The following is a 23,995-nucleotide window of genomic DNA, read 5'->3' as shown; positions in this document are numbered from 1 at the left end:
TATTATAGCTCAAACAATTTTCTAGATTAAAAAAATAGACATGTTTTGAATTAGTAAAGGATTTTCTTTCTTAAATTGGAAACACATAGGATGATTGGTGCATTAATTAAATGAAAGACTCTTAGAGCCAGAAAATACTGGTATAATACATGTAAGCATTTTACTTTGGTAATAATTTAACATATAGGTTAAATAGTTTCATGTCACTGTCAGCATTCAGTTAAAACAAAAAACAAACTCTGAAGCGTGAAGATTTTAGTTAATTCAATATACTATTTCACATGTTATGTGTGTAAATATGCCATCACCACTTGCGGCAGAGAGCATTATTTCATTTTGGGGGATTGTCCAAGCCCTTCAAATTTTAAGTAGTCCCTGCATTCTAAACTTTTCACATGAATATACTCTCTGTTGCTGTTGCTGAAGACTATAGTGCCAGTAGGATTCAATGTAAATGAAAAATAAAAAATGGGGAGATTTTATATCAATGATTCTGGAAAACGATCTAATTAAATCTTCTGAGGAGTTTGTTAAAAATGCATATTCTAGGGTTTAGACCCATGGAATTATAACACATTCCCCATATTTTTGATCTTTAAATTGCCCTTTGAGAACAACTTCTGATTATAGGAAGGAGAAATCTAAAAAGAATATAGTCACTTTAGGTACTGAAACAAAAGAGAAAGCTTGAAAATTTCAGGAAGTCCACCCTTCCCCACCTCAAATTTGCCATTTAAGGGAAGTGTTTTTTTTTTTTTTCGTTTTGCTATATCTGAGAGCCCAATTGCCCATTCTAGAATTTGCTCAGGAAAATAGTTATGTCCAGAAAAGAGAAAATACTTTCTACATTAATCTTAATTCTCTCCTGTACCATAGGATTCCCATGTCCTGTTATTAATATATACAGGAACAAACAGATTCCTGGACTTGACCTGGGAACTAGCCTCCTTCCAACATCTACCTTACCTATGGGAAATGTGCTGTAATTCAAGAGTCAACATACAGGCAAATTTTTGAAACTTTATGAGTTTTGGCTTACTCATATTTAGGTACTAATGAAAAAGATTATATTTTACATTTACTGCAATAACCACATTTCTTTTTTCAAAGACCCGGCAGAGTTTCATAATAAAATGGATTAGTCTAAAAATACTGTTAATACTTTTAAAGGAATAAGGTTTACAAAAATCATTATATGCGTATTTATTATAAAGTAACAAGTTTTATTATTTCACATGTTTAATGTACATAATTTCAAGGACTTAAGGGTGTGTCATGTTGTGTAAATTGAATAAACTCTCTTGGTCCTGAAGCTGCCTTTGGATTTGTTAGATCAATAAAATGCCTGTTTAGAAACATTAAAATGTAAATCAATCATCTTGAACAAGGTTAATTTCATAATATGTAGTTTTAAAGAAGATATGGTAAAACTTCTGGAATAATTCACCAACTAAAATTTGGGTTGGAATGACCTCAGCAGAATCTAAAGTTATGTGGGAATTTAAAGTTCATTGTAATGTCTTTAACTTAGAGGGAACAGAAAAAAAAAATTCCTGAAATCATTTTTGATTGTTTGCCCCAAATGCTCAAATTCTCTGTTTTTGTTTTGTTTTTGTTTTTAGACCATAGACCATAGACTAGTCAGGATCATAAGATATCTTCAGTGAAGATTACTGATTAATTAGCTTAACAATGGTATCATTTAATGCTGAAAGTCTGTTCTTCTGCATGTACTCTTATAATTAGGAGTATTTCCATGCAGAACCTCTAACACAATGCAAAGGAGTTAGTCTTCCTGCTTGCCTTTTCTGGAAAACATTCTACAGCTCCATTTAGACAATTAGCAGAAGGGCTGAGAATGAATAATTGGTAAAATGTTCCAAGTTGGAAATAATTTCCTCTTGTAAAACTTCTGTTTCATTAGTGGAAGTATATACATGAACAATGAGAAAAATTGCTTTAATATGATTTTTGTAATGAATTTGATGAAAAATGTTTTGACTTAAAAAAGACAACTATATGATATTACCCTGAACTATTCTGTTTCAATTTTTTAAAGCTATTTTTTTTTGTATGGAATAAATGGACCTTATATTTATTATGTCTTTTTTCCCTGTGTGTTCATATGAGTGCAAATTATTCCTTCACAGAAGACATTGTAGTAACTAAAATAGAATTGTGCTATTTTGTTTGTTTTGTTAAACCATTTCTTCCTAGAAAGAAGAAAGGTGTTGATGACATTCTTCCGTTGTTCTTTTTCTTTCTACTCTGTCAGATCAGTATGCATTCTGTCGATATATGATTGACATGTTTGTCCGTGGGGATTTAAAACCAGGTATTCCAAACAATTTTTGCACTCGTCTGTTTTAATAGTCTTTGTTTCTAAGATTGCTGGCTTTTTTATGCACTAAACTGAATTTCCATTTTAAAAAATTGCATAATGCATGTGTAGTTCTAGAATAAAACCAATGAAAAGCAGAAGTAATAACTGGCATTAGGGCCTTTAATTTTACTTTCTATTACTGCATGGCCTATTGTAAATGAAGTCAGTTAGAAGCTAAAAAAATTCTAATATCTTTATATACAAAAAAGTGCTAATATCTTTAATAATATCTTGGAGTGAAGAGGTGAAACATTTTATTTCTGGTAAACTTAGAAGACTTATGACGATAAAAGTATCCTTTTTTTTAATATTGAAAAAAATTTATATTAAATCTGTCACAATTCCGATATTTAATTCACTTCAACATTTTGTATTTTCTCACATATGGAAGGGTTAGCTACTCTGGAGAACTACTATTGATGGAGCTAGTCAACCTTAGAGCTAATAGTCAACACAATGGGAAGTCTTTTCATTGAAAGGAATTTATCTATTATCTCTCCTATCTTTAATTGTTGCCCAGAGTGTAACAAGGGATTCTTTACTAATATCTTAATTAAGAATGAATAACTTGTTTGCTTGTACTAGGCCTTTTGCAGATTGAAAGACTGATAGTACTATGTTATGTTTGGGGAAACAATTCTAAGAAGATGGTATTGTCAAGGATAGAACTAATTTACAATAGAACAATTGAAGCTAATTGTTTAAAGCAAACTATATTTTGGTTCTAAGCTATTTTATATGGAAATCTCTCTAAAATGTATAATTACATTCATATGTATATCGGCAAATGGGCATATCATATTTAAAACAAATATATAATACATCTAGGTCCTAGAAAATTAGAAGATCATGAGAACTTTGAGTTTCAGGAAAATTTAGTTAATTCTAATAACTTACGCAAGCTAATTTCCTCCCTTCTTTTCTTCATTTTCTTAATCTTCTTTCTCTTTTTTGTTTACTTCCTTACTGAGTTAGAAACTGAAATAAGGGGGAAAACACTGAAAAATATGGTGATTCACTTGGATGATGACTCACTTTGTAAAAATGATTAATGCTAACATATGTATATAGCGTCATAGTAACCTTAGAAAGAAACATCAGGAAAGTGGTTTAGTATAGTAAAAAAGAGGGCTTAGGACATAAATACAGATGTGATTCTTGACCCCATCCTTTTCTAGCCTTGGACCTTGAGAAAATCATTAAACTCCACTTGATCTTCAGTGTCTTTACATTTAAAATTGGGGTCACAGTCAGCAATAGCACTACTAGAAATTTATCCAAAGGATACAGGAGAGGTGATTCTTGGGGCACATGTACCCAATGTTTATAGCAGTGCTTTCAAAAACAGCCAAATTATGGAAAAACCTAAATGTTCATCAACTGATGAATGGATAAAGAAGATGTGGTTTATATATGCAATGGAATACTACTTGGCAATGAGAAAGAAGGAAATCCTGCCATTTGCAGCAACATGGATGGAACTGGAGAGTATTATGCTAAGTGCAATAAGTCAGTCAGAGAAAGACAGATATCATATGTTTTCACTCATATGTGGAACTTGAGAAACTTAACAGAAGACAATGGATGAAGGGAAGGGGAAAAATAGTTACAAACAGAGAGGGAGGGAGGCAAACCATAAGAGACTCTTAAATACAAAGAACAAACTGAGGGTTGATGGGGGGATGTGGAGAGGGGAGAGTGGGTGATGGGCATTGAGGAGGGCATTTGTTGGGATGAGCACTGGGTGTTATATGTAGGTGAATCACTGGAATCTACCCGCAAAACCAAGAGCACATGAATGCACTATATGTTAGCCACCTTGACAATAAATTATATTAAAAAAATAATATATAAAAATAAAAGTCAAAATAAAATAAAATAAAATAAAATAAAAATAAAATTGGGGTCACAGTAAAAACCTTGCAAAATTAGAGGCACCCGGGTGGCTCAGTTGGTTAAGCATCGGACTTTGGTTCAGGTCATGATCTCATGGTTTGTGAGTTCAAGCCCCACATTGGGCTCTGTGCTGACAGCTCAGGACCTGGAACCTGTTTCCAATTTTGTGTCTCCCCCTCTCTCTGCTCCTCCCCTGCTCGCAGTCTGTCTGTCTCTCTCTCTCAAAAATAAATAAACATTAAAAACATTTTTAAAAGTCTTGCAAATTTGCTGACAAAGCATCTAAGGAGAGGCACAAAATACTATTATAACTTTATTTCTTAAATCATTCAATTTAGCACAGCCTGTCTGAAAGAAACTTAACATTGACAATGCTCAGTCTATACACACCATTAAGTCCATTTTAGGTAAGAGATTTGTTGCCCATTTTATTTATCTGTGGTGGTTTAAGAGAGTTACATTCTATGCATATTTTGGTTTGTAAAGATCAACTGTTTACTTATATGCAACATGAATCAATATTGTTAATAAGCATGTGTTTTTAAATTTTATTATTTGAGGAAAATAATGTGTTCTTTGTGTCACTCAAGTTATTGATAGAACTAATTGATCATAAAATACAATTTCTAAGAAAATCACAGGACAGAGAGAACTGTCCTGTCAGTGTCCTGTCACTGTCAAAGTCAATGAGGGGTGCTAAGCGTTTAACAGTCACAAAGCTAATCAGATCTTTTCCAAACTTTAACAGCAAATCAAGATCAGAAGGAACAGTGAAACCATGTCTACATGAGTTGAGAATTCCTCTATTAACCACACAGGGGAGGTCTTTTAAAGTCATATGTGAACATTTTCTAAATAGCCATGAGTTCAGATCTGTAGCACTATCTAGTATCCTAACCCATGAAAATAATTCCCAAGTGCTATACGATTAGATTTTTATTAAAGCTTATGTATTTATTTTGAGAAAGAGAGAGAGAGAGAGAGGGGGGCAGAAAGAAGGAGAGAGAATCCCCAGCAGGCCCCATGATGTCAGTGCAGAGCCCAATGCGGGGATCAAACTCACAAACTGTGATATCATGACCTGAGCAGATATCAAGAGTCAGACATTCAACAGACTGAGCCTGATGCCCAGATTAGATTTCTTAATATCACTTATTACCTTTCTAACTGCTTTCCTAGTTTATTTCATCTACCTACATTCATGATTTTGAAGATTTATTTCTATAATGTATAAGAAATTAAAGAATATGTAGATGAGTATTTCTGGAGAATTAGTGTTTTTCAGCATTTCAAGGGGTGAAACAGAAGAATCTGGAGAAGGGAAACCTGTATGGTATGGCTATTGTTTCACGTAACAGGTCATGTAAAAGTTCGTAAGTGTACAGAAGGAAAATTTCTGATATTTCCTTTGTTGGTGAGACAATACATATGATGGAGTTAGAAAGCACTAAATATGGCGTGTGTTTTGAAAAATGAGGAATGAGAAATAAGATTTAATCTGGGCATATTAATTTAGAGAAAAGGCAAGTGATAAGACTTTGACTCTGACTGACAATTAGAGAATAAAACAATTCCTGCCAAGCTTATTGCTCTGCATGTATCCAGTATTTATAAAACATTTGTGCTTCCATCTGTTTCTGTTTGGGATTAGTAGAACACCTGTTATTGTTTAGCTAGAGTTCATTATTAATTATTGGTAATGAGTTTTTTTAAACATAATTTGATTTTTTCCTTTTGGGATAAAATATTTCCCTTGTGCAATGTTGCCACACCCTCAAAAGTAGCCCAAATCACAGTTGAGATTTGAAAAAACCTCATTAATGAAATGTACTGGCACAATGACATATGTCCCAAGTTTTTCTTTTCTATCCCATTAAATAAAATACTTCTGACAAAGATACCATTAGCATTTTTTTTAGCTAAGATATACCTGAAAAAGAACTGAATTGCTCTTTCTGAATCTCTGTAGTGAATATACACTATCTTATGGTCAGTAAAAATCCTTACCTCAATTATAGGGACTATCTTAAGAAGCCAGCATAAACTATAACCGCATATACAACAGTCATTTGTTGTATATAACAATTAAAATTCTCGGGTACTGACTCACTCTATCTTCAATTGAAAATTAAGAAATTCGGGGCGCCTGGGTGGCGCAGTCGGTTAAGCGTCCGACTTCAGCCAGGTCACGATCTCGCAGTCTGTGAGTTCGAGCCCCGCGTCAGGCTCTGGGCTGATGGCTCGGAGCCTGGAGCCTGTTTCCGATTCTGTGTCTCCCTCTCTCTCTGCCCCTCCCCCGTTCATGCTCTGTCTCTCTCTGTCCCAAAAATAAATAAAAAACGTTGAAAAAAAAATTTTTTTAAAAATAAAAAAAAAAAAAAAAAGAAAATTAAGAAATTCTATTTAAACCTAGAAAATGAGTATATGCTACTAAGGTTGGTCCTGTGGGCAATCGGAGTAGACATATATGTATAATGCATAATTTTAGGGATATTATGGATACCGAAGTGCCCCCTTCTCTAGAAATATTTTTTTTCTGCTGCTCTTAAATGATCTAACAACGCTAACATTAGATCCCTTGATTGTGTACTTGGTCAGTTCATAGAACATGTTTTGGGTAATCCCTAAACTGTCTTAAGGAAGAGAGGTGAGAAAAGGAAAGGGAGAGGAAGGGAGGGAGGGAAATGGATCCTGTTCTAAGGAGGCTGTCTTGAAGCTGATGATTCACCCTTTTTAGGGTTAAAATAGTCTAGCTGTCATTTTCTTTTAAGACAACTATGAAAACTGGTCAAGGCAGACATTAATAGCTACATTGAGATTCACTTTATGGTGGTGGTGGTGGTGGTGGTGTGTGTGTGTGTGTGTGTGTGTGAGTTTTGGTTTTGCTTTTAGAAATTGATAGTAGTGATGATCAAGATAAATGACTTTAGGTTTGCTTATCTTTATCATCCTTCCAGTAATTCCAATCTCTTTTTCAATACTTTGCTGCTAAGCACATTTTCTTAAGTGATAGCCATACTGATAATTTCATTCATTTAGGTAGACTCTAAAAGAACCATTATGGGGCACGTGGTGACTTAGTCGGTTAAGTTCCTGACTTTTGATTTCAGCTCAGGTCATGACCTCATGGTTTGTGAGTTTAAGACCCCCATCAGACTCTGTGCTGAAAACCCAGAGCCCTGTTTAGGATTCTCTCTCTCTGCCCCTCCCACTGCCTATGTGAGCACATACACATGTGTGCTCTCTCAAAAATAAATAAACTAAAAACAAAAATTGTGAGCAATAAAATTGAAAAAAATAAATAAAAAATAAAATAACCATCATGATCTTACTACGCATTTTCACATTTCCTCTTCATCAACTTCCATCTGGGCCAAATAGATTGCATGTACTCCTGGGTGAAGTCAACTGAGTTAAGCAAGAGACAAATTTCAATAAGGAAAAAAAAAATCACATGGCTTACAGACCTCTTTATATTTATTGTAGATAAGGAAATCAATTTAAATGTCCAGTACAAGAACTAGGCCTTGTATGCTTTTGCTTCATCATTTTAACACTTTTTTTTCAGCTTTTCATCTCTGTATGAAAAAAATCATAATCAAAAAGCCATTATGATTAAAGTTCAATACAAGTTAATGTTTATCCCTTAGAAGTTATCCCACCATTAAAATCCAACTACTACCTGACTTACTTGAACCAAGAATTTATGTTAAGGTAATTTATTCCCCTTTCTGTGTAATTTACTCTCTTAAAATTGAAGGTAGTCACCTATCAAAATCTTCTCTGAGTATAATAAGGTATTCTTTGGCAGTCTGTATTCCAATTCTATGGGTTTTTAGGTCCACAGCTAGAAATAGAGCCTCAAGGAATAAGAGTACTCTCATTTTATTAAGATCCTTTTCTTGAACTTCAGTTGTGCCTAACTGCATTTTTGGTTTGATCCTGCTGAGAAGAGGTCAAATGTAATTGCATTATAGTCACTGTTATTTAATGGTTTAATCTAATGTATTTCAGAGCTCAATTGGCTATAATGTAGAAGACTAGGTAAGATTCAGCCTTACTTTACTTTCCTCCAAAAAATACTGCTCCATGAAAACATACTCACTTTAATTCCAAACATCTCATTATTTTCACAAAATAAAAGTTCTGGGAGTTTTGATGTTAACGCAATAAACATCTGTTGAATCCCCTCTGCAAGCTGCTGGTCCAGAAAAGAGATAAGACATGGCATATATAACTTTATAACTAAGGATAAATTGATAAGTATGCAATAGAGGTTTAGAAAATGTAAATGCTGATCTCAGTATACTAGGAACAATAGTTATCTTTACTTACCATTTGGACCTCTTAGTGTTTTTTAATATTTTAAATCATTTAAAAAATGGTTTACAGAAGTAAGAGTAAAGGGGTGAAAATTGTGATAAGAACTTAAACATAGCAAAACCAAAAGTTTATTTCATCAATTTTCTGATTTTGAAGATGTATATACTCCAGATTGGAAACATCTTCAGAAAGGAACTAACTGCCCATCAATATCATGAATAAACCTGCAATATATACATCTAATCGATACTAATTCTAGATTTCAAACACATCTTTAATAGGTTCTAGCATAGTATCACTTCTGGTTCATTTAGAGTTTGCGTTATCAAAATGCAACAGTCAACTTTTTCAAATCTTTGAGGCACGTAATTTCGTTAAAAAACAATGTCATCTCCATTCCATAACTACAAGACATTTTTATTTTTAGATTCTTAAACATTATTTAGAATGATGAATCCAATGAGTCTTTTTTTTTTATTTATACATAATTGATTTCATTCTGATACTGGCCTTAACCTTTCTTTAACATTTGTGTACTTAAAAACTATAAATTTTGGCACACAGACTTTATAAAAAATGAAAAAGTATTATAATATACCCTTAAAACAAAATGAGATAGGTTCTTGCCACAAAATATTGCATGGTGAAGTCCTTCTGGTTGAAGGACTAACTGCATGAGAATATCCTATTTCATTTTTGTCCTTGGAAATGAATTGTTCCCTCATGGATTCTTGAGTTTGAGAAAATTCATTGTCATCTGAAAATCCATGGTCTGAGATTTCATTTGAACAATTAATTTCAATTTCACCCTAATCATTTAAGTTTAGCATACTTAGCTCTCTTTTTTACATTTGTCTTCTGATTCATCTAATAACCTAAACATCTTCCTTTGTCCATTTTCTTCTTTTTGCAGTTATGGACGAAACATAGAACTTCTAAATTCGAAACTGTGCTCAATGAAACTAGAAGTAGATCATAAGAATGTTTCCAGACTTCTTTTATGCGTTCTTGAATGACGATGCAACATTTTAGTCAAAAAATAAGAAAACTGAATGATGATGAGAATGGAGGTTTATTTTGCAATTGCATCATCCTTCCAGGCAACTCCATCATTATTCTATTTTCTTATCATTTTACTCATTTTTAGCATTGATGGGAATAATTGATGAGTCATAATGAAGTAATTCCTGAATTCATGAAATAGAAATGTTCAAGAGAGAGGAAAAATAAGATCATAGAGATTCCATCATGTATCCTGGATTTTTTTAAATTGCCCAACGGTGCCATGTAGCAAATTACAAGTTATAATGAGTTTTATTCTGTTTAGAAAATAAGTATTTTTTTTTCCTTTGTTCCTTGGACAACCTGTAAGGAAAAGTAAGACAAGATAAATCAGTCTCTACAAGTAGTTACAATTGCTCAAAACAAAACAAAGCAAAGCAAAACAAAATAAAATCTCAAAAACTCAGATTGACTTCAATAGACTCTGCTAGCACACTGAGAATCAATGGACAGAACATAAATTGAAGGTCACACAAGCCAGGATTTAAATACTTTGCTTAATAACTTTTTCTTAGTCTCAGTTTTTAAATCAAATATATTTCTTAAGGTTGTTAGATGGTGAAATAAGATAGTGTATGCACATATCCTCTCCCCACACTTTTTCACTTTCTCTTTTACCATGTAAATTTACTGCAAAAATGATAATGCTTCTAGTGTGAAGATCAGAGAAGATCTTATGGAAGAAGTAAAAGTTGAAAGGGGTCTTGAGACATTGGTGGACTGTGTCTATATAAGTTTAAGGATAAAGACATAAGACTGAATAGCTAACATTTAAGTCACATAGTCACACTAATTTGAAATGTTCTTTTATAACTACCTGCTGTTGAGTATTCTCTGCTAGATTCTTAAAATAATCTTATTTAATCCATATAAAACCTTGGGAGGAATGTATTATCATCCTTGTTTTATAGAACAGAGAATGGAGGTAGAGAATTTAAATGTTTTGTCCGGGTCAAACACAGTGCAGACAGGGGATTCAAACACAAGCCTGACTAATTCTAAAGCCCAAAGCTCCCTGCTTGTTTAGACATAGGTGGGGAAATGCAAGTGGTTCACAGTGGTTGACATTCAGGAAGCCTAGAAAGATAAACAAAATTGGAAACATTTGTGTAAGAAGGTTTTGAGGGGATGGCCTTCTTGCACAGTTAGGATATGTCCAAGGAGGTTCACAGAGGTAGAACCATGGGTTTTATCATCACAAATACCAAAAGAGAGGAAAATAAAAGATTATTCAGAGGTTGTTGGCTTGAAAAAACAATAATAATAGTGCTCTAAATAGGGAGTAAAGGAAAAGACTGGTCAAAACTCATGAGAGTGAGAAGAGCTAGTGATGTAGGAGATTTCAAATCCATTACCTATTCTTAAGGCCGCAGATGATGGTGTTCCGTTACAAAAGGGGAATATATGAAGATTCCAATCGAAACATCATTTAGGGGCGCCTGGGTGGCGCAGTCGGTTAAGCGGCCGACTTCAGCCAGGTCAAGATCTCGCGGTCCGTGAGTTCGAGCCCCGCGTCAGGCTCTGGGCTGATGGCTCGGAGCCTGGAGCCTGTTTCCCATTCTGTGTCTCCCTCTCTCTCTGCCCCTCCCCCGTTCATGCTCTGTCTCTCTCTGTCCCAAAAATAAATTTAAAAAACGTTGAAAAAAAAATTAAAAAAAAAAAAAAAAAAGAAACATCATTTAAGCACCTGCTAAATACCAAGGTTCATACCAACTATTGTCACACACTTTACTCATTTAATTTTCACAGCAAACTCTGAAGTAAGCAGTTAGATAATCAAGTGTGGAGTTTTGGTGAGAGGTCAATGGTGGAAATGAGGTTACCAAGAGAGTGAGTGAAATAAGTGAGCATACAAATATTGAATACATGAATACTGCATGCACTGTAGTCTCAGAATGAACACAGTAGGGGATATAAGAATACTAAAAGATGATCCCTAACTTTAACAAGTAGAATTATTTGAAACAGAAAATGGTAAAAGGTTAAAATTGGGAGTGAGATTGCATAATACTGACACCACATGTTACATGTTTCAGAGAGACATCTGTGATTCTTGATGTCAGGGAAGACAAAAGACACCTAGAATTTGAAAGATGGGGAGTATTTGACTAAGTGCTAAGGAATACACAGGCCTTGGTTCGTGTATGAATGAAAGAGAAAATGAACATGGACATGACATGGCAGAGCATGTGAAATTGATGTGTTTGTATGACAATGAGGATATTGGACTGACAAAAAGATAAATTAAGATTAGAAAACATCGGGAAATAAGGAGTGATAAGTTTGTGGTGACATTATACTCGGTCAATCAGCAAAGCTGTATGTAACTTGGCATGGAAGAGAGTCTGAAAAATTTGAAGTACAACAATGACATGAAATCAGCATTACAGAGAGTGTGATCAAGCAGCATCTGCTAAAGGGATTAGAAATAGGGTAAAGTTTATGAAATATTGCTAGCACTGATGAATCTAAAACATGGTTTTGAAGGAAGAAAGGACAAATTTACTAAGTCATCGTTCATATAGGTGGTGATGGGAACTGTGTACAAGTGACTTAAGAAATTAATGTTGTAACTCAAAATGTTATAAACTATTTCGACGATTTAAGTTCACACATGAGGTGGAAACTTAAATGAGGTTTAGATGTAAATGAGAAGAGTGAGTATATGTGATTATTTACTAAAAACATAGTGCAGTGAGAAAAGTGCTAGAACTGACATGTTCATAACCTAAAATGGAGTAATAATTTGCTTTCCTTCTTTGGCTGCTTTCTGTTGTTTTCCATGGTTTTATTTGGATTCTTTGGAGGTAGCCACCAATGCATGGACATTTCAGGCAGAGAAAGCAGGTGGGTAGGCAAGTAGACTCTAGAGCCGGACTGCATGGCTTTAATTCTAGGCCCTGCCACATGCTTGAAATATGACTTAGTCACATTAATCAATCTCTTTAGGCCTTCATTTCCTCCTCTGTCAAATGAGGCTGATAAGACTGTCACAGAATACATTAGCAGATGGTCAAAGCACACTTAAGGGTCCATGGCTCTCTGAGTGTCAGCGTTTCTTTAGTAACTGGGCACATATCTATGAGTTGTTACAAGCAGAACCACATCAACAAATACACAACACCAATTTTATCCATCGTAGCCATCTGATGTCTTCTAGCCTTGGATCTACTACCTATGTAATGTGGCCAATAATACATAATTGACAGTATTATATTGGGGATTGTGGGAAAAATCTTACATTATATGCTTATAATGAGTTTGGTTTAAGCATATCTTAGATGAGTTTTCGGAACTATGCTAGATTCTACAGATACAGCACTGAATAAATAGGCATGGTGCTTATTTCTCCTATAAGGAGAATAATAGGCATTATTTTTTAGGGTTAACATTTAGACCAATCCAAGAACACCCATTAACATTTAATAAGCACTATTTACACATATAGTGGTGGTGGGGGTGACGATTGTGCCCAATAACAAAATTGTGATTTTCTACCCACCACTCCTGATTCCTTTCTGATTTAATTATTGTTTATCATTAGCATTCTCTCCCTAACAAGTCTTTCTTTTCTGCCTTGTATACAACTTTAAGAAACATTTGCTTTTAAATCCCTACTGTCTCATACTTTGCCAGATCCACGATATGTTTATTGAATTGAATTCATGGTGCATAATATTTTTCTCAACGAAAAAAATTATTGATGATCATCCCAGGACAGCCCTCTTTATTCATTCCTGGAAGTAATCTTGTGATTTAAAAAGATGACAGGTTTCTAAGCATTGCAAATAGGCCCTATGTAAAGATTCTTAAAGGAGTTATTGGTAGTATCTCTAGAGACAGAGGCTCAGAATTAACAAAGACTGGTTTGCTGCATGCATCTGTAAACTGCAGGCAGCATAAAGAATCAGAAAAAAGTGGTAGAAAGAAAGAGGAGAAAGCCTACACTTAATTACAGGCATGCATGGTTCCTGGACATAGCATACCCTGTGAGAGTTGCCTCTGATTATCTGAAGTCTGTGGAAGCTGTTCAAGATAAATGTATTAGATTTCCATATTTGTCACAATCAATCCACAGAACATTCTAGTCACTATAAATAGCTGGTATGTACATAAAAATAGATCTGAGAACCTTTGCGTGGCTGTGATTCCTCTAAGGCTGCTGTACTCTCTCTAGCAGGTAAAGGGACCATAGATTTTGGGAGAGGGCTAGTAAATAGAAAGACCACTGTCCTTGTAATACCAAGTTGTATGACTTCACTTCTCTGTGTCCAATTAAAGGAAACAAAATGAAGGCCTGTTTTATTTTCCTTACATTCTCATTCTTCACATTTGTCTCCTAACCCTTTTGAAAGAAGTGGTGGATTTTAGAGGAGTATCTTTGCTGTGAGGGAACTTTGAATAAAGCATCGTTTTGGTCTAGCCTTGTCACTCTTAATGGCACGGACTTGATGTCAGACAAAAATAAATTCCTCCTCAGGTAACCTACTGAAACTATTCAAAGCATGTTCTAAAATAGTCTGAAAAAGGAACAAATAATACAGAGTAATTTGAATTGCTGCATGAAAAGCAAGGAAAATTAAGGCTTAATCAAAGAATTATCAAACTAATTAGGTGTTATTTATTAATGTGTCATGTCTTATAATAATCTTATCTGTCAATTCATATGAAAGAGTGCAGATTAAAAAAGCATTCTAGTAATTATGTGAATATATTCCCCTTGTCCTGCTCTAAGGTTCATTTGGGTGGCCCCGTAGATAAAGAATGGAGAATCTGTGGCTTTCAAATAAATATATATATAGTTCTTATCACTTTTCTAAAGCAGGCCTTAATTTAAATATGAGAATAACAAATATGCCCCATACTTATTTTGGTACAACTAATTGTGAACCAAGCAGTTTGATATAACTGCTTTCGGAGAGACCTAGATGATGAACAAATAGTCCTCACCTCTAGCTTTTTTTCCTGTACAGGATGTTTGTGCAAGATGGAGACAATAATGAATTTTGCAATATTAACATTACTGCTACCAAATTCAACATTTTGATGTCTAATAGTTGCTCAGCATTTTTTGATCCGGTATATATTTTGGTTCTCTAAAAATATTTTCTAAAATACTCTGTTAAGAATACTAATGGTCATAACATGAGTTTCAAAGCAGAAGGAGAAAACAATCTAGTCAGATTATTACAGGTAGAACAATGAACAGTATAAAGCAGCTGGGGAAGAAAAATGGGAGAAGGTAGTAATTAAGTACTAAATCATGTTTGCAGATTATACTCACTATTAATGTCTAAAGAGGAGAGGCCCACAGAGGTTAGGATAGGCTTTATAAAGCTATAGTATGTTTCCAATGCTTGTCTTCAACATCATTGTGATTGTTCTTATTAATTGCTTACAATGAGCTTGTTACTTATTTTTTTTAGGTAGTCAAGTTTTTCACTCGAAGGGGGATAAAATAGTCATATAATTATATGTACTTTTCGTTAACAACACCAAGTGAGAAATCAACACAGGGTAAAAACTGAACAAAGCAATATCTCACCATATGGATGTCATCTACATCACTGTGCATCCCATTATACTTTAGCGTCTCTCCTTTGTCATTCACACTTAATTATTTATATTACATCTCTTAAATCCCCACTATTCTATTTTATTCCATATTTCTGCTTCGTGGTTGACATGAAGCTTTCCTGAAAGAAAAACTGCCACCTACAAATTACTTTCTATTGTATCCATCCACAGTGTTTAGGTAATAAGCGTGTGTTTAGTGGATGAGACTTGTTTGTAATAATTAGAATCTCTTATAGAAAGGGCAAATAGATATAGAGAAAGAACCAATACTGTCATATTGAAACATCCTGTAAAAAACAACCTGATGAATTAATATTCTCTTATAAAATAGTTGCATAAGATGTAAACCGTTTCCACTTTCTATTATTCATGATGGGATTATATTAATGATGATTTTTCTCCCAGAGGAATATTATTTTTTTGTATAATTATAAGTAGCCTCCTGGCAGACACTGGATAAGCAGTGAGTATTGTTTCAAATGACAAAATGGTATCAATTATACACAATTTAAAACAGGAAGAGAAGTTGGATGATTTCCAAATGTGTCATTCAAGTGAGAATGTATTTGTAAATTTAATTGTGTTGGAAAGCCTATTAAACAGTAATTATTAACATGTTACCATTTATCCTTTATCTATCAAGTGCAAGTATTAAAATATTTAAGTTTATGTTATATGCCTGTAGTTGAAAAGGTGTGGAGTTTTATCATCTTTATTAAAGCACCCAGTAGAGAATTCTCAGCTAAAACATAACATCAAATCTTTTGTCTCCTCATGAGATAAATCCTAAAACCTGAAGTTCCCTTTTTCATTGGCTCTATGATTCTTCCTTCAGCTTTCCATATCTCTTTGAATTGCTTGTGAACATGGGATATATGCATGTGTCAGAGACAATTAACAAACAAACCAAAAAAAAAAAAAAAAAAAAGGAAAGGAATTTTCCCACAGGTGGAGACAAAGGATAGGATAGTTGCAACATCCCTTTGCCAAGTACTGTGTGGTGTGGAAATCGCTAAACAGTGTGGTTGAAAAGTGCCAAATTGATTTTATTTTATATGAATGAGATCCCTGTATAAAAGAGAAGCAACACCGTTTTTTCAAATCCCATGCAATAGCTTAAAAAAGTCTGTCTCTGCTTTTGAGGATAAGGAGAAAAAGTCCCAAAGCACCTTGGTTTATATGGCTTACCTAGGGTGAAGGAAAACTCAGTCATACACACATTATTCAACAGCTACCTCCCTTTTAAAGATGTTTGACGGCAATCAGAGATGATGATCATGATGGCTTTGATGAAGACAATGGAAAGATATACCACTTACTAATTCCTAATGGTATGCCAGGCCAGGTGCTATGCTAAACTCTGGACGTGGATCATCTCACTGAGTTCTTACCAAAACCTAGGAGCTGGGTTATAATTTTCCCACCTCATAGATTAGGGAATTGAACAAAGAGGAAGTTTTGGAATTTGCTCAGATGGCTGGATATTATCTCCAGCATTGTAGGGAGAATTATAAATATATTTTAAAAAGGGGGTCACTGCCTCCTAGATTTTCTTTTCTTTTTTCCTTCCCTTTATTTTCTAAGTGGTATAATTTAAGAAAAACTCACCATCCCTGTATATAATGCAAATTTGACATGCACTCCTAAATCTTGTCATTACAACTGCCAAAGAAAGAAGGCAGTCTGTTGGTAACTTTCAGTTGTGTTTGTTGGTTGGTCACTGAAATTAATCTGGTATAGAAACCCCAGGCAAAGGGGACTGTGACTTCCTACTCAAGAGCACAAATGTTTTTCACTGAAATTACTGAAGGAGTCTTGGATATGGTTTGCTTTTGAATTTCCTGGGATTCTATTAAGTTGGCCAAAAGCCTGATAAAATATCACACAGTTCCATGATTAGATTTTTAAGTGTATTTTATTTTTAATGGTTAAAGTGACAGCAAATTGAGATAGAAGAGAACCTAGGGTAAATTTATCTCGAAGGTTGTTGGTGGGTCCTGAAGTTACTGAGAATGAAAACAACAGATTCTAGCAGTTTAGGAATTGATTTAGCAATCAACTCTGCCAGCTGCTCTCTGTCAATAACCTCTTTGGTAGAATCCTAAAGTCAAACAGCTAGAAAAGACATGAGACAGAAGGAGACATTATTTATTCGTCATGTTTAGATAGTTTACAAAAATGTCAAGCTTCCTAGGTCTTAAGAAGTGAATTTGTTATGCTACTTGTAAGTTATTTTAATATGTTCTGTAAATGTAATGATTTTGTCTTGGGGGCCATATTTTCTCTTATTTCCTCATTTTTCTGATTACATACTTTCCCAATGATCAACAATTTGGTGTGACTTGATTTTCCATCTTTGAGGAAGTCTTTAAAGTGTCTCTGAAAAGTAATACTGAATATAAAGCCTGAACTATTATATTTTGACTTGAGAGTTATGACACATTTAATGTACTCATATTTAGGTGTATGCCATGTTATAATTACCTGGTTGATAAACAACAACCTTATCAGGACTGGTTCTTTTGTATTAACAGCAATGATCAATTAAATGAAGTGAATTATAGACTATTATTAGTCAGTATGTTAATGTGTGAGGGAGGAAGGGCTTGCCTAGGGATATAAAAGAAACCTGAGATTTTAACTCAAAATTTTATTGAGGTTTAGTGATTTTCCTCAAAAACTATACATTTATTTTTATTTTATTTGGTTTTTTTTGTTTGTTTGTTTTTCTTTTTTTTGAGATAGAAAGACAGAGAGAGAGAAAGAAGAGGGGTAGGGGGAAAAGAGGGAGAGACAGAGAGAATCACAAGTAGGCTCCATGGCCCAGAATGGAGTCCAATACAGGATTTGATCTCAGGACCCTGAGATCATGACCTAAGCAATATCAAGACTCAGATGCTTAACTGACTGAGCCACCTAGGTACCCCCAAAACTATGCATTTTTTTTTTTTTTTTTTTTTTTTTTTTTTTTTTTTTTTTTTTTTTTTTGGGACAGAGAGAGACAGAGCATGAACGGGGGAGGGGCAGAGAGAGAGGGAGACACAGAATCGGAAACAGGCTCCAGGCTCCGAGCCATCAGCCCAGAGCCTGACGCGGGGCTCGAACTCACGGACCGCGAGATCGTGACCTGGCTGAAGTCGGACGCCTAACCGACTGCGCCACCCAGGCGCCCCAAAACTATGCATTTTTAATTCTACTCAATTATGTGTTTAAAATTTACAAATAAGTATAATATTTTAAATATTTGCCATGCAGAAAAAGTTGATTTCTTTTTATAAATTGACTAAAGTTAGATCTCTTTATTTTTTTTCAGTTTTATTGAGATAATTGACACAATATTATATTAGTTTTAGGTGTACAACATGATGATTTTCTACGTGTGTATATTGTGAAATGGTCACCATAATAAGTTATAATTTTTATAATGCACATAGTTATAATTTTAACGATGAAAACATTTAATATCTCATCTCTCATCAATTTATAAACAATACTATAGTCACCATGCTGTACATTATAGCCCCAGGATTTATTTATCTTATAGTTAATTGGAAGTTTGTACATTAGGCTATCTTCACTCATTTCACCCACCCTTCATCCCACTCCACCTCTGGCAACCACCAATTTGTTCTCTGTGGGAATATGAGTTCTATTATTTTAGATTCCACATGTGAGATCTTATGGTATTCACCTTTCTCTGTCTGGCTTCTTGCACTTAGCATAGTATCTTCAAGATTGATTCATATTGCCACAAATGGCAGAATTTCCTTCTTTTTATGGCTGAATAATATTCCATTTTCTCTTGATAAATAGATAGTTAGATAGAGTCCAATTCCAGCATATACATATATCACATTTTTTTAAATCCATTCATCTGCTGATGGACAGCTGGGTTGTTTTCATAAGTAGGCCATTATAAATAATGCTGCAGAAAGTTGATTTCTAGTAAGATGAGCTATTTTTATCCTACAGCTTCTCCAACCACTCAACACCTTAGGAAGTAGTCATCCCCATTTGGTAAAGAATGTCAGATATTTTTGACATTGGAAAATGGCATCTAAGAGACCTAATTTTAATTCATTATAACTTTGAATACTAACAACCGATGGTCAAAAACATGCATTATTTGTATTTTAAATTGTCTTCAAGTGGAACAAGAGGTAAAATGTCCATTAATAACATCACTTTATTATAATACAGAGAACTTCATTTAAGATCTGCTTTTTAATTATTATAAGATTATATCATTGAGTATAGAATTCTAAAACACAATATAACAACGTAATAATTGCAACTAATTAAAATTGTTCAGCACTATTCCAAATGTTGTTATATATTTTGTTCATTCCTTTTCTCTTTATGCTATTTATAAAATAAACGCAAAATACAAAGACAACATGCTACTGTGCAAAGAAAACAGCACCTGCCATCTTCATACACGGGTCCTGCTTATAAGCACTTAGGTGAATTTAGCAAGTTGTTTAATTTCTTTGGGTTTCAATGTTTGGCACTAAAACACTATTCAAGTTAGTTGCAGAATTATTTAGGCTGAAAAATACATGAGTGGATAATTTACATAGTCTTCTTTCCACTTGAGGGGACCTATAGATATTCAGAATATATTACAAGGGTTACATCTTGATTGAATTATTTAATGAAGCTACCTTTCTTCATTTTGGACTTTAGCTCACTTTTTCCCACTAGCCATGGGTAAACACATTAATTTTTCACTTTCATAGCAAGATTGTTGTTCCATTCATAAATAGGTAAAGATACTCAAAGAAAGAAAGTGAATGCTTTGGTCTGGAACCGTTAATGATTAAAAATGAATAAATGAATGAATGAATGAATGAATGAGTGAATGAATAAACAAGTAAATAAAATTTCACTTTTTTGTTGGAAGTATTTTATACTCTATAAAGAACTTAAAAAATAGCTATAATTTGGTCTGTTCTAAAAAATGTGACAGAGTAGCATCTAACATGCACTGATTCACTCATTCAGTTAGTCATTCATTTTCTCCTTTAATGATTCCTTTCCTTTCACAAGTATATAGTGCTGTTGCAGATTCTGTCCTCAAGTTGCTCATAGTCTACTGAAGATTTAAAAAGGTGGGGGGGTGTAAAGCCCAAACTTGTATATAAACATCAGTGCATTGATGCTCAGAAGATAAAGTGCATCCTGGGTGCTCTGGGAGCATGTGAGGAGAGTGTGTGGAAGAGAATCAAGGGAGGAGATAAAATGGCCACGTTTTGAGGAATAACTGGAATAAGCCATGTTCTAGGCCATGTCATCACTCAGAATTTGCAATCCCAGAAATATTTGATTAGAGGCATGTGGTGGCTCAGTTGGTTGAGTGTCTGACTTGGGCTCAGGTCATGATCTCATGGCTTGTGAGTTTGAGCCCCACATCAGGCTCTGTGCTGACAGCTCAGAGCCTGGACCCTGCTTCAGATTCTGTGTCTCCCTCTCTCTCTCTGCCCTTCCCTACTTGTCCTCTGTCTCTGTCTCTCTCTCTCAAAAAAATAAATAAACATTAAAAAATTTTTTTTAAAAATTTGATTAGATGTCAAGTGGGAGATTTGCATTGTATGTGCATGAGTGCATTCTAAGTTTTTATTTTTATTTCTTTTAATTGTGACTGCAGTTCATCTAATTTGCCTCATTTATCTCTTTTCCTCCTGGCCTTGGCTTTTGCATTAAAAGAAAAACATACGATTCATTTTACCTGTCTCTTTCTTCCATCTTTACTGTCTGTCCCTTGGTTTACCTTGTGTGCAAATATGATTTGCTGTGGGTTTGAAAGACATATGGTTCAGAGAGCTAGAAGAAACTAAGAGAAGTAAAGAAACAGGTATTGTGAAAAACTTAAAAGTCTCCCAGTGAAAGTCTATCTAGAATTGTGGAAATGAGGTCAGGTAACAAAAAGATTGATCTTTATGTAGGGAGTCTTTTTGATGGGCCACTTGGGGTCAACTCAGCATCTAATTAAGGTGAAACAAAACAGGAACACCAAAGAAAACTGTAAAACTCTTCATAGAATGAACTAAATACTTACAGATCTTTCAAGGGTTAGGAATCATTGATAATAATAGATAACTGGCATTTATCTCGATCTTCCAAATAGACGTTAAATAAATAGAAAAATAAAATAGAGTGGAAAAGGTCTTAAACTTACATTGGACTTGCTCTCAGTGTATGATTTTGTTAGGCCATTTATCCTTCCAGGGACTTTTTTTTTTCCATTTGAAAACTCAGGGTGTTGGAATAGCTGATTTCAAAGGTCTCTCCTATACCCCAAAACTCTAGGATCATGATTCTGTGCCTCTATTTTCATTAGGTCCCAAACATCAGGTATTTTGTCATAATTGAGGTATAAGGATAAATAGAACAATGATATAATCTCAAATCAATCTTGTTTCCTTTCTTTTCATTGACTGTTCCATGGAAAATTATTTCTACTTCATAAATTGGAGATGAAGAGGAAAAAACACTAATATTACCTTTATCATTTTTAATCAAAAGAATGTATGAAATATGCATTTGGCTGCTATTCCATGCTTTCCATCAAAGTGAATATGCAAATATATAACACATGGAAATATTAGGGAAGCTTTTTATCAAGATGCAAAGAAACCTTTCCAGTAGAAACATTTTGGCCTGGAGGAGTTTCTTTGATCTAAGAAGTTAAAGAATTTGGTGTTTTAAAACACTTATAATAGGGTTGTGTAACCAATTTATACTAAATAATCCATTTGCCTAAAACTTTTCTAAAATCATAGCAAAAAACTTGTAAATTAATTACCAATATAATATATTATTGGAATAATCTAATATAAAGTAACTATGGCTTCTACTTCAGTGTCCTCTATATAAGACCTCTGGCAAAATTAAAAACTACATAATCCAAGTGACAACAATGACTAAGCAGTTAGTTCATAAACAGCACCTGGCTGGGTAAATGGAAAATTCCTTGCCCTTATCTGAGTGTTCTCAGTTGTTCCCAGAAGCTCAAGTCAAATGATTTCTTTCCCTCACTTCTTACATTAAATTCATTTAATAGTCCTATTGGGTTTATGTCAAAATGTACTCTGAATCCATCCACTTACCTCCAATTCCTATGTTTTTCATTTATCATATATTTAAAAATGCCACCCATTATTCTGAATAGCATTTCTTATTACTTTTTCTTGATACATTTTTAATAAGATACTTATTTCCATTTTACTTGTTTAGTTACTGTTTTTTGTCTCCACCCACTGGAATCTCAGCTCCACGAAATAAGTGATTTTGTCTGTATTGTTCACTACTATAACTCCACAACCTATGGAAGTGCCTGGTACTCAGTAGGCATTCAATAAATACTTGTTGCATTAATGATTGAATCTCTACCTCAAACCACCTAGTCCAAGCCCATGTCACTTTCTTACTTTCTATCATTTCAATAGTCTCCACCTGATATCTTGCTGTCCCTCATATCCTTTTCTCTACAAACATTGTTTTGGTTCACACACCAGCCAGTGATCTTTAAAAAGCCTACATGCTGTACTAAAACCCTACAAAATCTTACCTTTGTCCTTAGGATAAATCCATACTCACTGGAATAGGCTAGAATGGTCTGCTATGAGCTTGTCTCTGTTTTCCATCACCGATGACCGTTAAACAAGCCAGTCTGGTCACTAGCTTGGGCTTTTTGTACTGCTATTCTCTGTCAAGAATCCTTTTATCAGACATCTTCCTAAGGTTTGCTCCTTTGTATTCAAGTCAGAGCTCAGATGTGTTCTCCTTGGAGAAAGGGCCACTTCCTATGTTATGCATTCGTGCAGTTGTGTAACAAAGGCCTCCAACTCTGATTCCCCCACCCCAAGACAGCATGCCCTGGACTGGAGCTGAAACTGGCCAGGAGAGAGCTGCCTCTTAATTTTGCACTAAGCAGGTTTTCCTGACCAAATCTTACCACCGTGGCCTGCATATACTCAGAAGACACATTTTTCGAATTTGCACAAAGCTTCATAGGCTAGTGGAATCGTGCTTAACGGTGGCCCTCCTCTTCCCTTTCTGTCCATTTTAGCATAGTCTCTTCCCTCTAAAATTTATCTGCCTCATCACTCTATTTTAATGTCCCTACATTTCTGAGATCTGAAATTATATGTCTTGCCTGTCTTAAATTATTAAATTATTGCCTGTCTCCCTCCATCTCTAACATAAACTCCGTAACAACAGCGTATTTCTCTATCTTCACTGTGGTCCCTCAGTGATTTCATTTGCCCATGAACACTCACAACAACCAGCTGGAGCAGAGATTATGGTTTCCATTTTATCTTGAAACCACTGAGACCTAAGTTAAGTGATAATTGTCTGTTTACTGAGTGCCCCATCCACTCGACTGAGTACAAGGGATGCAAAGTAGCTGTGTAGAATTTAGCAATTCATGAGTGGGAGGTATAAAGGTGTATTGGAGTAAACACCTCCTTGATTCACCCATTTCATATGAACTCCAGAACTTCTTCAAGTAGTTCTTTTATTGGTGAGGTCCTCATTTCTTGGGCAAATTCACAAATCTGGGATTATTATATGAGTGGTCTAAAATTTGTGATCTTTATTTTAACAGATGGGGTGGGAAAGGGAGGGATGGTTGACACCCCAAATCCTTCTGGTCCCCTGTCCAAACTACATGGCAAGAGAAAGACACTCAGTAAGGAAACTTGAAGACCAAGATGTCCCCATTTTAAAATAAAAGACACTAGCAAAATC

The 23,995-nt window shown here is 34.5% G+C and overlaps 1 protein-coding gene and 1 long non-coding RNA gene across 6 annotated transcripts in view; one reads left to right on the top strand and one right to left on the bottom strand.

Moving 5' to 3' along the window:
• The window catches only part of TRDN (triadin), a 393,952-nt gene that overhangs the window by 121,733 nt on the left and 248,224 nt on the right, over positions 1 to 23,995 (top strand). The window contains exon 9 of the mRNA XM_058735145.1: positions 2,276 to 2,335. Coding sequence (XP_058591128.1) covers positions 2,276 to 2,335 — 60 coding nt within the window. The remainder of the gene's footprint in view (positions 1 to 2,275; positions 2,336 to 23,995) is intronic.
• The window catches only part of LOC131514791 (uncharacterized), a 49,197-nt gene that overhangs the window by 1,914 nt on the left and 23,288 nt on the right, over positions 1 to 23,995 (bottom strand). For 4 of the 5 annotated variants that reach the window (XR_009263273.1, XR_009263274.1, XR_009263277.1 and 1 more), the window contains one exon: positions 7,747 to 9,967. This is a non-coding gene — a long non-coding RNA (uncharacterized LOC131514791). Of the gene's footprint in view, positions 1 to 7,746; positions 9,968 to 13,650; positions 13,691 to 23,995 lie in introns of all 5 variants that reach the window. The other variant, XR_009263275.1, reaches the window with a different exon arrangement.

This window comes from Neofelis nebulosa, chromosome 6 (assembly GCF_028018385.1).
Source record: "Neofelis nebulosa isolate mNeoNeb1 chromosome 6, mNeoNeb1.pri, whole genome shotgun sequence".
In the NCBI taxonomy this organism is placed as follows: domain Eukaryota; kingdom Metazoa; phylum Chordata; class Mammalia; order Carnivora; family Felidae; genus Neofelis; species Neofelis nebulosa.
The sequence above is the reverse complement of the archived record's forward strand: the minus strand, read 5'-3'. Positions and strand labels throughout refer to the sequence as shown.